This window comes from Syngnathus scovelli, chromosome 1, assembly GCF_024217435.2.
Source record: "Syngnathus scovelli strain Florida chromosome 1, RoL_Ssco_1.2, whole genome shotgun sequence".
Classification (NCBI taxonomy): domain Eukaryota; kingdom Metazoa; phylum Chordata; class Actinopteri; order Syngnathiformes; family Syngnathidae; genus Syngnathus; species Syngnathus scovelli.
The window spans coordinates 11287382-11301219 of record NC_090847.1 but is presented as its reverse complement, the minus strand read 5'-3'; the positions used below and the strand labels follow the sequence as shown (position 1 = coordinate 11301219).

Below are 13838 nucleotides of genomic sequence, written 5' to 3'. Positions count from 1 at the left end.
ACTGATGTGGTGATCGAATCAGCAGAAAAACAAATCAAACCATGACACTTGCCACTAACATACACACCGTATTTGTGTGCATGATTATGTGCGTGTATGTTTATGCTCCAACCACAGCAACCCTCTTCTTCATCTTCTGATGTGGGCTGTGAACTTTCAATTCACTTGCAGATGAGACACAATTAGCCAGAAATGCTTAACTGGATGACCACTAGATCACTGTAGTGAAGGCTAAATGTCCAACATCAAAACATCCAGATGTGCATGGAAATGGAAGGACATCTGTGGGGACACATTTGAGGGCAGCCAAAAAAAGATTCTGCCAAATAGATTGTCCACATGTTCATGATATTTCTTCAAAAGACACAGCCAGAAATACTCTCCCGCATCCAAAAACGCTCTCGGGTATCTTTTTTTTTTTTTTTTTTAACATGAAAATCTATCTATGCAGATACAAAAAAAGATAAGGACCCTGAATAGAAGGCAACTGATCAGATGGGCTGTTTAATGAGAAACGCTGGGACATTCAAACATGAGAATGGACATGCATGAAGCAATTTGACATACAGGCCCACATGTGCAACCAAGTCAACGCAAAAGGTAAAAAAAAAAAAAAGATTAAATTATGCGGTACTGATAAAACGTCTCAACTTGTCTCGTCTCAGTGTGATGCAAGCTTCCACTTCATGCTACTAACATTTTTCACTTGAGTTCTCAATTGCAAAAACCAAAACAGAACATACGATTCTTGGTAAATATTCTCGATTAACCGTACAAGTGCATTTAGTTTTTTCGTGATGCTGCCACGGAAAGGTATCTATGATGGTAAAAGAGGAGAAAAAAAATAAACCAGGTTGCAACATAGTGAAACACCTGTGTGTACTCATTGCTCAATGGAAATTTTTACTCAAGGGTCCATATGTTGAATTTTAACATGAGCAATTAAAGAACAGCTAACTGTGCATAGTGTGATAGTATAATATCTTGTGTGCGTGTGTGGAAAGATGCTCACATCTCAAGCACCTGCAGTTCATACAGAAAACAATTTCTAAGTTTTCATATCCCGTGTGAAAATGTGATACATGAAATCAACTCGCCCTCAGCAAATCTTTCTCCATTTTATCAAGCACTCAAGCAAATGTATACGGATTTCTACAATTTAACATGGAATCATGTGATCTGAGAAAACAAGGTGATCAAATCAGCCAGCCTCTTTATCCTGTGAGTATCCCTCTGCGTCTACTCACTTCTGTTTACAACATATGCCATCTTCATCCTTCATCCCCACCCTAACTGCAAGCTCAACTTGGAGAATGTTTACACAATGGAAGAATACCGGTCACAATGTGGAAGCATTCAGCAGGCTCGGGACATCCACATCCCAGTTCGGCTGAAATAGACACTCCCCAGGCAAAATATTCGGCACACCTGTACAATGACATCCAATAGGCGAGTTGTATCAAGTAAAATTTTCATGGCAAGTTTCTTGTTACAACACTGCAAAATAAAACCACAAATATGTTCCTAAACACAAAAGATTTGGCAATGTTTTGATCCCATTTCTGTACGTTGTAAACTGGATTCCACAAAAGTGTCTTACCAAATTCCCAATGGCATTGAAGAAAGCAGCAACAGATGAAGGAAGAAACATTTTACATTTTGTTACGGTATGACAAATGTCGAAGGAATTTAGGTGAAGCTAACTTTCTCCACAGTAGCTATACACACACGAGCACGAACAGGAGAACGCGACCTTTCCTGTAAGAAACATCGCAATAAATGCTTGGGTGCTACAATACACTTTCAACACAAGTCTGACTAGAATCACAAATACAACTGCAACACAGCAAGCAGAAATGTCCCAAAACTGGATCAGTGCATTATTCCATACATCAGCCAGAGGAAGGTGCCTTTAAGGTCATCCGAGCAGCCTGCATTCAATATTCATACCACTCAGCAATGTTATTTATTTGTTTGAACCATAAACATATTTTTTTTTAAATAATTATTAATGTAGCTATTTACCTATTCAGAAATATGTCCATTATTATCTCACAATAGCATGAAGGGATTCAATTTATACCATGATTATGAATTGGAGGCCACACCGCCTTGCGCAATAGTTACAGCCAAAAAAATTTGGCCACGATGTATTACGAAGCCTGCCTGTTTTGTTTTGTCCCTTTTATTTTTATTAACAACAGAACAATAAACATGACCAAGTTAACCACCTGCTTTTGTTTTGAAGATGTAAAAATAGCAAGAGAAAACAAACTCCATCATTTGGCGAAGCCTGCATTTCAATGAGTAGGAATCTGAATTTTTGATACAGCTTTTGAATTGGATCTCCTGAGAATATGCGCTTAATGTTGTGGCTGGTGTGTGTGGAGTCTGCAAATAGTTAGGCAAGAGAGTAACAACTGTCACCACAGGATTTAAGGCATCCGAAGGAGAAAAAAAAATGTGGTAACAAGAGGTGAGATGTGGAGAGGTCAAAGTCAGAGGGAAAGCAGGCGCACCACACAAACACGGACCCCCCTAGCTGCCCTTCCCACGCACTGGTGTTAACTTGTTGAGAGCCATCCTGTTCTCCACTCCCCCTTATGGCAAAACAACATGGAACGGTGACGCTGAGTGATCGTTCAAAAGTCTCCGCATCATTTTTATGAGCGCTACTTTCATTAAAGAGGTGCCGGCAGAGTGACGAGCCTGTTGGGCTGAGCGGGGCGAACGGTGGAGCACCGACGTTGGCCACGGAGGAACATCTGGATCACCGACCTTCACACTTGTAGCACACTGGTAGTTCCCAAAGACAAATATCCAGGAATGGAGGAGGGACAGAGGAATGAATGATGACCTGTGCTCCAGCTCTCCAACTCTGCACTGCTTATCTGTCTGGTACATCCGTCTGAAGCCCATAGCGCAGTCAAACTCACACGCACTACATTCTTGTTGCACTAATACGTAAAAGAGCGATACAAATGCATTTCCAAGTTAGACATTTTAACAGCTGACGCAATTTACATTAAAGCCTTTTGGTGTACTTTGCAGGTATGTTGGAGGATTGTCCGGAAGATTATATAGGCTGTATAGTTGAAGTTACGAGGCTTGTGTGACCTTACTATGGAATCAAGCAGTGGCGGTGTTGCACATTTATTTTGCTCCTGCATTAAAAGTCTGTCCAGCTTGTCACCTCCCACTTGTGATAATTAAAGACAACTTTCTAATAGTTTCCACATTTACAAATTGTCTGCTCAGCACTGCTTGAGGGAGTGTGTCCTTCTTACTTCTTCTCAGGGGCAACATTTTGAGGTGCACATAATTTTTTTCCCTTCAGAGTTACAACAGGCGTTTTGACAGCATCAGCTTGCTTCCCCCTCTCGAAGCGTTTAAGAGTCTCTGTCCGTCATCATCCATCACCTTTGAGGTCTCGGAGATCCGGAGCACAGACTGATGTTTGCATTACGTGTAAGTGGATTAAATACAGCAACTGAAGCAAAACGAAGTGGAGTGCAGCACTTGGCTGCATTGCTAGGGCACGCGTAGTCCAAGCATTGAATTTAGATTTCATAATAGTCAAAAAGAAACTGTATAATCCCAGTTAAAGTCAAACGAAATTCAATTAGGAAACAAGTTCACCAGTTATTTAAAGAATGTTTATCAATTGCGGGGGCAAAAACGTATCAAACTTCAAAATGTAACAATGAGAGTCATTCTAAGTTTTTTTCTTATTCTCTTGTCTTATGGAATGAATGAAAAATTGAACATTCCTCAGTAGGACTGCGTGCAATTTGATGGCCGAAACAGGAAACCTCTCTGAAAATTTACTTTTAACTGCCTAAAATCTTTTACTTTACCAAAATCAAGACTACTATATTGTCTGTCATAAGCTAAAAAATGAAAAACCCCCCCACCCACCGAGATGGACTTGCGCATAAGTTGTTCAGTCTAAAGGGCAAGCGATCTAGAAAATGGATGGATGCATGAGCAAACATGTTCTTTTCATATTGCTGCATCCAGCAGATGATGTGGATGTGTCGCAATCATACTATGACAACACTACAAGTGTGTGTGAGTGTCCATGTGCAGAAGGGTGGGGGCTGCTGGGTGCTTAGCCCTTTGCTCCTTTGTGCGTTCCTTGTGGACCCTCGAGGCCCCTGCACAGGCTGCTACGCGGCCGGTTTGGGTCCAACTGTTTATTTTTCAAAAAGAAAGAATGTCGGGCCGACTATTAAATGCACAAAGCCAACTTTAATAAGACGGCTGATGAGAGGCCGAGGGGCTTTGGGTTCAGGATATGGTTCGTGTGCATGTGTGTCCATATGAAAACTGTTATTGCTGAAACATATACATTTTGTAATTTAGGAACACATTAGGGTCATACTTGCAACTGCAACTTCATGTTCACAATTACGGTTATGTGCTGCAGATGTTTCCTGGCGACAGCGTGGGTTTTAAGTATATAACCGTATTATTCACTTCCAGTTAGCAGGTTAGTTAGAATTTGATCGACCCTTAAAAAAAAAAAAATAACACACCCGCTGTGTCCTAGCAAACTTCCAGAGACACAGATACCACGAGAAACATCTCCAAGCTAAACAGCCTCAAATGTTCAAGCGGTCCCCTTCGTATTCTGCAAATAAACTGCACACACACTTTGGCAAGTGTTCCTACATCATCATTCAAAATGGAGCAAAAAAAAACCATCAAGATAAGAAAATGCTTCTCATGGCCATGAAAACTGCCGACGCAGCAGCTGAAGCAGTAAAGCGACCTCGTGGGAGCCACTTTTGCGCTGGATTTATTCAAGTTCTTCCATACAGAATTGCCACTGCGGCTCTACGCATTGAGATATTGACATATATATACCGTATGCCTGAACAATTTCAAGGCAAAGGGGCGTGGCTAGTGAATGTTATCGCTCAGTCGTGTTTGAATCACTCAAACTTTGATTTTAACTACAATATGCGTTTATTAATAATACTGGACAAAACGCAATGGAATTATCACTGCAAACTACAGCCATATATGAAATATTGATGAATCAATGCATTGGTGAGAGTGACAATCAAAATTCAGAGTCTTATCTCAAGTATTTCTTGGTTTTGAATCGCACAATATTAATTAAATGAGGAGTATAGTGTACGATTGTACAATTTGTTACTACCTAGGCCGTGAAGCATATGCTAATTGGTAACATGATCAAAATCGCAAATTAAAAATATGCACAGATATTATATTTTGTGCATGCAAATTCAAAACAATTGTACTATTTTGGTTTCACTGTCAATTTTTTTACACAATTTTTTTTTTGTCTTAATGGTGTTTTTCCGAGTGAAATGAAAACAGCTAAAATTATTCCGTTATATAAAGCTGGGGACAAACACATATTCTCAAATTACAGGCCAATATCTTTACTTCCACAATTCTCCAAAATACTAGAAAAAAATATTTTATAAAAGGCTTGATGATTTCATCACAAAACAAAATATTCTGTGTGACCAACAGTATGGATTTCGGAAAAATAGAACCACCACAATGGCTTTGTTAGATTTCGTAGCTGAAATAACAACAGCTATTGAAAATAAACGATATGCTGTAGGTGTCTTCTTGGATCTTCAGAAAGCTTTTGATACTGTAAATTATGAAATACTGTTGACAAAACTTGAGAGATATGGCATACAGGGTATGCCACTCGCTTGGTTAAACAGTTATTTATCAAACATGAATCAATATGTGCAATTAATGGACTTCAAATCAAAACTAAAGCAGGTAAAGTGTGGGGTTCCTCAGGGCTCAATATTAGGCCCCTTGTTGTTTATTTTGTATGTTAATGATATGTGCAAGGTCTCCAGGTTACTCAAGGCCGTAGTTTTTGCAGATGACACGAATCTGCTCTGTAGTGGGGACGACCTGGACCAACTACTGGACACTGTGGGTATTGAAATGGAAAAATTACAGAGTTGGTTTGACACATATAAACTTACATTGAATTTAAGTAAAACAAGGTATATTATATTTGGAAACCGTCCGACAAACACAGACAAAATTCTTACAATAAATAAAATAGAAATAGAACGAGTGAATGAAGTAAAATTTCTTGGAGTGCTAATAGATAAAAAATTAAGTTGGAAACCACATATAATGTATATCAAATCAAAGATCTCAAAATCACTGGCAGTATTGTATAAAGTAAAAGATCTGATAAACCAAACATCATTATATTCCTTGTACTGCTCCTTCATACTCCCATACATTATGTACTGTGTGGAGGTGTGGGGCAACACATACAAAACAAACACAGATCCAATCTACATTCTACAAAAAAAGCAATACGACTTGTAAATAATGTTGATTACAGAGAACCATCTAACCCTCTTTTTGTAAAACTGAATGCACTGAAATACAATGATCTAGTCGATTTTAAAACCATCCAACTCATGTACAAGATAAAAAATAATCAATTACCAAACAGTATCCAGAGGTTGTTTGAGTGGAGGGAAAGTACCTATTATTTAAGAGGAACACTTATGTTTAAAAGAGATTTGGTGAGAACAACTTTAAAGTTGCATTGTATAACAGCTAAAGGTGTGGAATTATGGAACACCAGCAGTGACGAACTAAAGAATTGTAGTACTTTACCTCAGTTTAAAAAAATGTATAAAGGCAAAATACTGATGGGGTACCGTAACATGCTGTGAGGTGTTTAAACTGCTTTTGTATTTATCTAAAGGAGGTGTATGTATGTATAAGTGTGTGTATGTATAATATCTATATGTATGTATGTATGTATGTGTGTGTATATGTGTGTATATGTATATATGTGTGTAGTATGTATGTATGCATGTGTATATCTATGTGTGTATGTATGTATGTGTACATGCATGTATATATATATATATATATATATATATATATATATATATATATATATACACATATATATAGGTATATGTGTATGTATGTATAGACATATATGTATATCTTTAACATATCTGAAAATGGACAAATCTTGACGGAATCAAGCAAACACATGGTTACATGGGGTAGAGCTAGATAAGCCCAGGCTTCCTTCTACTCCCTTTTGAACAAATAAGATTTTATGATAAAGTGAAAATTTATAACGCAATGTTTTTTTTTTCTTTTCTCTCTTCTCTATTGTACTATGGAGTTATTATTTTCAGTATTTTTTACTTTCTTTTCTTGTATTTCTTTAAATGTTCGAAATAGTGCCAAATCTGTGATTTTCCCACTGCACTTTATTTTTTATTTCATTCAGGTCATCTAAGCGGAAGGCTATGAAAGGAAATTGGTAAGAATTTTCTCCAAGTTTGGTGAAACATGAATCACAGCTGATTGTTTCTCAACCAGCCCTTGGTCTGCATTACATAAGACTGTGCCAGTGTACTGATTGTTTCTCAACCAGCCCTTGGTCTGCATTACATAAGACTGTGCCAGTGTACCTAATGTTGTGGCCAGAGAGAATGAATAAACTATATAAATATACACACAATCATACATATATATATATACATATATATATATATATATATATATATATATATATATATATATATATATATATATATATATATATATATATATATATATATATATATATATATATAAAATTTATACTGCATGAGAGTCACGGTACAAGCCAGATGTATTCTTTAAACAGCCAACTAGAACAAATAAGTGAGAACACCTGATAAAAACTCATTTCCTACATTTGCACTTTTCAAATGGCCATTAATGACCCTTAATATGGCCCACATATTCTTCCTGTGGCGTAACGTTGGCTAGCTGGAGGCGAGCTTCCTGCTTGATTTATTATGGCTTTAAAAACAATTGCAGCTCAGGGGGGTTTGTCCACCCCATCCTGGGTTTCAGTCTCCCCCTAAAGCTGACTTTGCTTCACTCTCAACTCCAGGAAGGGGAGCAGGAAGAGCCCCATGCTCCCCTCTGTCTACGAGGTGAGGGCGGACCGACACAGTATGCTCGTGTGCGGCCAATTCAGCGTCACACAATCAGGGTGGGAAGGCCAAGCTTGCAGAAAACACGACAAGAAACTTTATCTTATTTTCTTATGTTGAGTGTCAAGGAACCCCACCATGAACATGCCCTCTCCATTATACGAATACACACAAACATTCTTATCTGAAGGTCTGTGTTGCCATTCAGTGTGTTAATGAGCTCTTATCTGATGGAAATAGATCTGACCACACAGTCAGGGGTCTGACCTCATGCCTCCATGCAGACTTAATTGCATCCAACACTTGGATGCCCTATCCTCACGTGGACATTTCACTTATTTGAATGTCTACTGTTGACAAGAATGAAAATGAGGAATTACTCTATTTATTTGATGTATTTTTCAAATATCAATTTTAATGTGATTGCAGAAATTGCTTTCTTGATGCAAGCCTGTATTGGTCAGAATAATGCCATAATGTGGATGAAGGTCAACTTTCCATCGTTGACGTCAATAAGTTGCTTCAAGACAATTTCACGACTAAATCTGGCTGACTGGTGGGCATTGGGGAGTCATCTGAGTGTCAGGACATTTTTTAAGAAAAGTTCCAACTGAATTTCGCCAAGAGCAGTCAAAACGCAAGTATTAATAGGCACGTCTGCCTGGCATTTAAAATTTGGATGTGTGCCCAAAAGGGGGCAGACTTAATGCTGCCCCCCCCCCCCCCTCACCCCTTAGCTAAATCAGACCTGTTAAAAGGCTTTTAAAAGCAAATGGCAGCAATGACAATACACTCTAGTCTGCATACAACACTCACATGGTTGTAATTAGCCCAGACTAGGGCACTGTTGTGTCCATGTGCAAGCAATGAATGTGTGTGTACGTGTGTGCGCGAAGCGAGTGTTAATAGCAAACACACACGTTTGCAAGCAGCGCAGCACTGAGTTTCCCTTGGTGGGTTCAGGCAGCTTGTTTGTGCAAGTGTCATAATGGCCTGAGAGGACACAAGATAAATGTTGTACCCCACTTTTGCATCAAAGTAGTGTCGTACTATCTTTTAAGATAGAGCGGCTGGCTGTCACAAAGTCTTGCGCCAAGGATATAACCGGCATCTTTGAAAGGCAAGTGGTGTAGTTGAAATGCTGCCCCCTGTTGGCCGCAGGCTGACGCCTGCTGAAAGGTGAGCCCTGTAATGTTGGAGGGCAAAGTCGTCGTGGCAGAAGTAAATGCCACTCATACTGCATGTGGTGCTGTATCTCTTGCACAAATGCATGCCTTGGAGATGAGCCTCGGGTTTCAAGTGGTACGATCTGGTGCTAAAGAGAGAGAGGAGGGTCTCTTCTTACAGTGAGGTGTTGAGAGAGAAGCCTGGGTCGGCCTCTCAAAGACTTTGCTCCAATTTACGGGATGCACGCATGTAAAATCCAGCAAATGCCCCTTGAAACATTTTCCACTTGTGAGCCTCACAAATAAAAACAACAATACCCACGCACATAGTTCCTGCCCTATGCAAGCAAACAAGCCAGCACAATCTTCAGAGAAACGCCAACAACCCTCTATTGAGCAATCTAATTGTTGAGACATGAAAACATATCAAGTCCACAGGCACTTTGGCGCACACCGCGGCTAGAGTTTGAACTAAACAAAATACCACTGCTAACAAGCAGAAAATGCATAAAGAAAATTACAATCAAGATGCCGAATTCTTGATTTAAGCAACACCAGCTGAGCAGAAACAAACATTCGAATCCCTCCGATGCCATCGGTGTCAAACCCGAGGCCCACAGGCCAGATCTGGGCCTTGATATATGTGTCCTGGGAGAACTTGAAACAATTGTTCCTTGACTTCCATTTCAAGTCAGCATAAGTACCACCTCCTTGCTTAAGGAATGCATGGCTACCAAGGAAACTCGCTCTCTTGTGTATTTATTCACGGTGGGACCGCTGACAAAACAGCAGGATGAATTCTGAAGTGTTTCAGGCGATATTATCTGCTCAGTGCTCATATTTAGCCAAATGCTTCACAACTCATTGGACGATGCTTCACAGTGCAGATGGATAATGACCTGATGAGGAGTTTTGTTTGATTAAGGCAAAAGTGAGGAATATTTTGCAAAGGCCAAGTCATTCACATGACCTGAATCCAACTGGGGAGGCATTTAATTTACTGAAGACAAAACTGAAGGGAAATGGCCCAAGAACAAGCAAGAACGTGAAGGCGCTTGCAGTAGAGGCCTGGCAGCACATCACCAGGGATGAAATCCCATATCTGGTGCTGTCTGTTCCAGCCTTCAGGATGTAATTAGCTGCCAATGATTTACTGCCAAGTATCAAAAAATAAAAACTAACTGATGACTGTCCCATTACTTTTGGTCCCTTCAAATGTGGGAGAAACTGTTGCAATTTCTATATTGTTCACCTGATTTGATACCCACAAATTTCAGAACATCTTGTTTGGTTAACTTCAAGTGCATTGTGGCAGTGTTGAAAACATGCGAATTGTGTCGATGTTCCAAGATTGATTTAGATGGTTGTATGAGGTCATGCTACGTTTCCACTATGCTCTTAGTAGCCAGTCTCAGCACCTCGTGTTGTGATTAAGGTGTAACTTGGTTTTCAAATTCCATCAAGGCTATCTATGGATGAAACAAACACCAGGCAGCATGTTTGTGGCCATGGCAGACTCAAATGAAGTTACCCGCAGCCATGGCAATCACAATTGAGGTCAAAGTGTAGTAAACAAGGATGGATGTGAGACAACGAGGTTGGGATGGGATGGCCAAATGTGAGGCCGTGAGAGCCAAGACAAATTTTGGAATGATAGTCACGGTTCAGATGAGAAACATGAAGACAATGTGTAACAATGTAGACCAAAACTTGGTGTCAGTCCACAGTGGCAAAGGAAACATAAAACTGATATCGCATTTTGCCTTTCAATTTTGCCTCATTTGGTCAGCGTTTTGCCATATTTTGTCACCGTTCTGACAGTATGCTCGGATAGAAGCAGTTTTGTCACATTAAGTCATAATGCGTCCCGTATGCAGTAGTTTTATGGGCCTGGCGTGTTGCTTTCTACAATGGTCTGCCAAGCTAGAAGGGGGGGCCATGGACACAGGGTGCCAGATAATTGAATCTTGGATATTGTCAGATTTTTCTGAGAAATGTTTTTTTCACATTACCTGAATCCCCCTCCCCCCCCCCCCCCCAGCATTCATTGCAGGGAACAGATTATTTTTATTTATTTATTTTAATTATTTTCTGAAAAATGTGCGTGTGTGGGGGTGGGGGGTTAAATAAAATCAGATTTTTCTGCAATATCCTTGCTCCGCCAGTGGCAAAAAAATTACACATGCAAAAACAGGTTTGTCCAAATCAACATTTTATGACGTGCCTACAGTTGTATTTGAGTTAAAAGCATCGGTAGCTTTGGCTGTGGATGGTCCAGCCAGTCAGAGGCAGTGCTCCGTCTTGGCAAACAAAACCTCACACTTAAAAACAGAATGTGTTGACAGCAGGCCAGAAATTCCACTTGTGAACACTTTCACCTGCTCGAGCTGTTGCAGAACGGGAAAAAAAAAGGGGAGCCCGGAGAGAATATTCCCGAAACCTGCAGATAAGCATCTTTAAAAAAAAAAATCAGCACTATTTTGATAAACGCGCACGCGGTCCTTGTTTTCACAGGAAAGAAGAAATATGCCAACAAACTAATCCTGCCTCTTTAGGTTAAACAATACTTGTATTAAACAGTCACGTCAGCATTTCTCAAAATCTTTTCAGCTCAAAGGTAGGTCTGCCTCACCAGGACTCAAACTGACAAAAATAAATACAGTGGAACATCTAAAGTCTCTTAGGTCATACAATTTGGAATTACCCAACATTTTTTTTTTTTCTTCAGAAACCAAGTTGCACAAAACAAATGTTTTTCTTGATGCCATGTCTAAAGAAGTTTGGCGACAGTCATTCTACCTTTCACATTTCTTCCTATAATTTTCTTTCTAATCTACTGAGGCAAATTGTCTTTGCTTCCTCTGGTCTTACTTGTCACCCATTATCAATTTTCATTGGTTGATTTTCATTGTGTCTTATTATTGTTATCCGACTCAAGACACTTTTGTTGGGGTTTTCTTTCATTAAGTGAGGAGGAACCAACCAACAATTGCGTCCACTGGTGTGTATTGTTTGTAGACATCAAGTCAGGTGCAGTACTCGACATGCAACCACAGCTAAGTTGAATGAAGCGCTATACATTCAGTTCAGAAGGAAATAAGAGACAGTTACATGGTGTGGATCACACACTGCTTTTTTGCATCAGTAAGACGCCAAATGGATCAAGGCGAGCATCTCCCACTGGCAGGAGCGAGAGTGTTCGATTACGGCTGTCACAATAAAAGCTTACGGAACATACTTGAAGGCTCCAACACAGAAAAAGAAACACACAGAGCAGTGCCAAAAGCATCACTGGCAAATACACAATTGGCTTTGGTGCGCTCACTGATGTAAGAACCTTCAGTTATCCAGTTACTTTTGTGAGGAGAGAGAGACACATTACCTGCAGGACAGGCGCATTCTTGCCCAACATCTCGAGTTGTTCGGATTTTTGGCATCAGTACCATGACTTTCTGCAAAATACACAAAAAGCAAGATGAAGTTATTGTAAGTGGAGTGACACTGACTTACCACTTCAAATAGCACAGCAGCAAAATATAACCTATATTATTTGAAAACAGCTCCTCTATTGCATTTTATATGATTTTTTGTTGTTGTTGCACCGTAAACAAGAAATTATTTTTTTTTTATTGCTGTTAGTTATTTTAAACCACAAATAATAAACTACATGAAACAATTACACTTTGTTTTTTGTTAGTTTTACTAGGCCTGGACGATTTATTTATTCAAAATATCATATTTTGCAAACGGCCAATATTATACGTCAAGTTAATATTTTGAGTTGACCAAAAAAAAAAAAAAAAAGTATTGGCCAGATGCGAGAAATTTGGAAGCCACAGGCACAGGGAATAATAATGAGCTGCGTTGATCACAGGTTTTTACACACGTTTGTGATCAGTGTCAGAGTGTCTGGCAACATTCTAAAGTACCTCTTCCACGAGCTTCCCCACGGAGGCGCTCAACTCTGGAACCAGACTCCCATCCTCGTTGAGGAAACTTCCGTGCCCTGCATGAAAGATGGGGACTCTGTCCAGTTCCATCTTCAGTCTCTGCTCCAACTGGAGAGTCTTGAAACTCATCAGCAGACACACGCTGATGGAGCATAGGGACATGAGAATGCACATGGCCACAGGGAGCCCGGGAGACCACCGGTGGACGTCGGATTTAGGCGCACACTGGCACGCAGAAGGTTTGCTGTCCCCGGCAGAGTCGGTCAAAGAATCCATGCTGAAATCCTCCTACTTTAAAACTTGAAAAAGTTTGAGTGAGTTGGAAAGATGCCTCAAAGCGGTGATACTCCTCAAAAATCCTCCGTGGACAATAATCGACGCGTGACACTTTCACATCATTCGGCAACGGGCTTTTCAAACTCCGGTATCGGAACCGGAGGTGCACAAGGGGTTCACACCGCCAATAGATGCTTGCTTGCGGATCCCAAAAGGGTTGAAGAGGTGCCTCTTAAGGTGGAGCTTGCTGCGTTGCAAGGGTGTCTGTTGACTGTGCGGTGCAAACGTAGGTGCGACGAGCACTGGAGCACATGCAATTGTTTGCCTCATTAAAAGTTGCAAGTCAACTCAAGATAAGACCGCCCCTGAGCACGTGGGTCATCACAGATTGACAGCTGATAGGTAGACAGAAGCGGATTGGCCAGGCCCACAACAATGCCTGACTGCCATTTACAAATGACAATTAAAAA

The 13838-nt window shown here is 40.2% G+C and overlaps 1 protein-coding gene across 1 annotated transcript in view; it reads right to left on the bottom strand.

Annotated features, from left to right (window-relative positions):
* The window catches only part of LOC125983416 (collagen alpha-1(XXIII) chain), a 106935-nt gene extending 93227 nt beyond the window's left edge, over positions 1-13708 (bottom strand). Inside the window, exons 1-2 of the mRNA XM_049744636.2 lie at positions 13072-13708; positions 12525-12594 (exon numbers count right to left, since the gene is read on the bottom strand). Of these exons, the coding sequence (XP_049600593.1) occupies positions 12525-12594; positions 13072-13368 (367 nt within the window). The 5' untranslated portion in view covers positions 13369-13708. The remainder of the gene's footprint in view (positions 1-12524; positions 12595-13071) is intronic.
* Between the last annotated feature and the right edge of the window lie 130 nt (positions 13709-13838).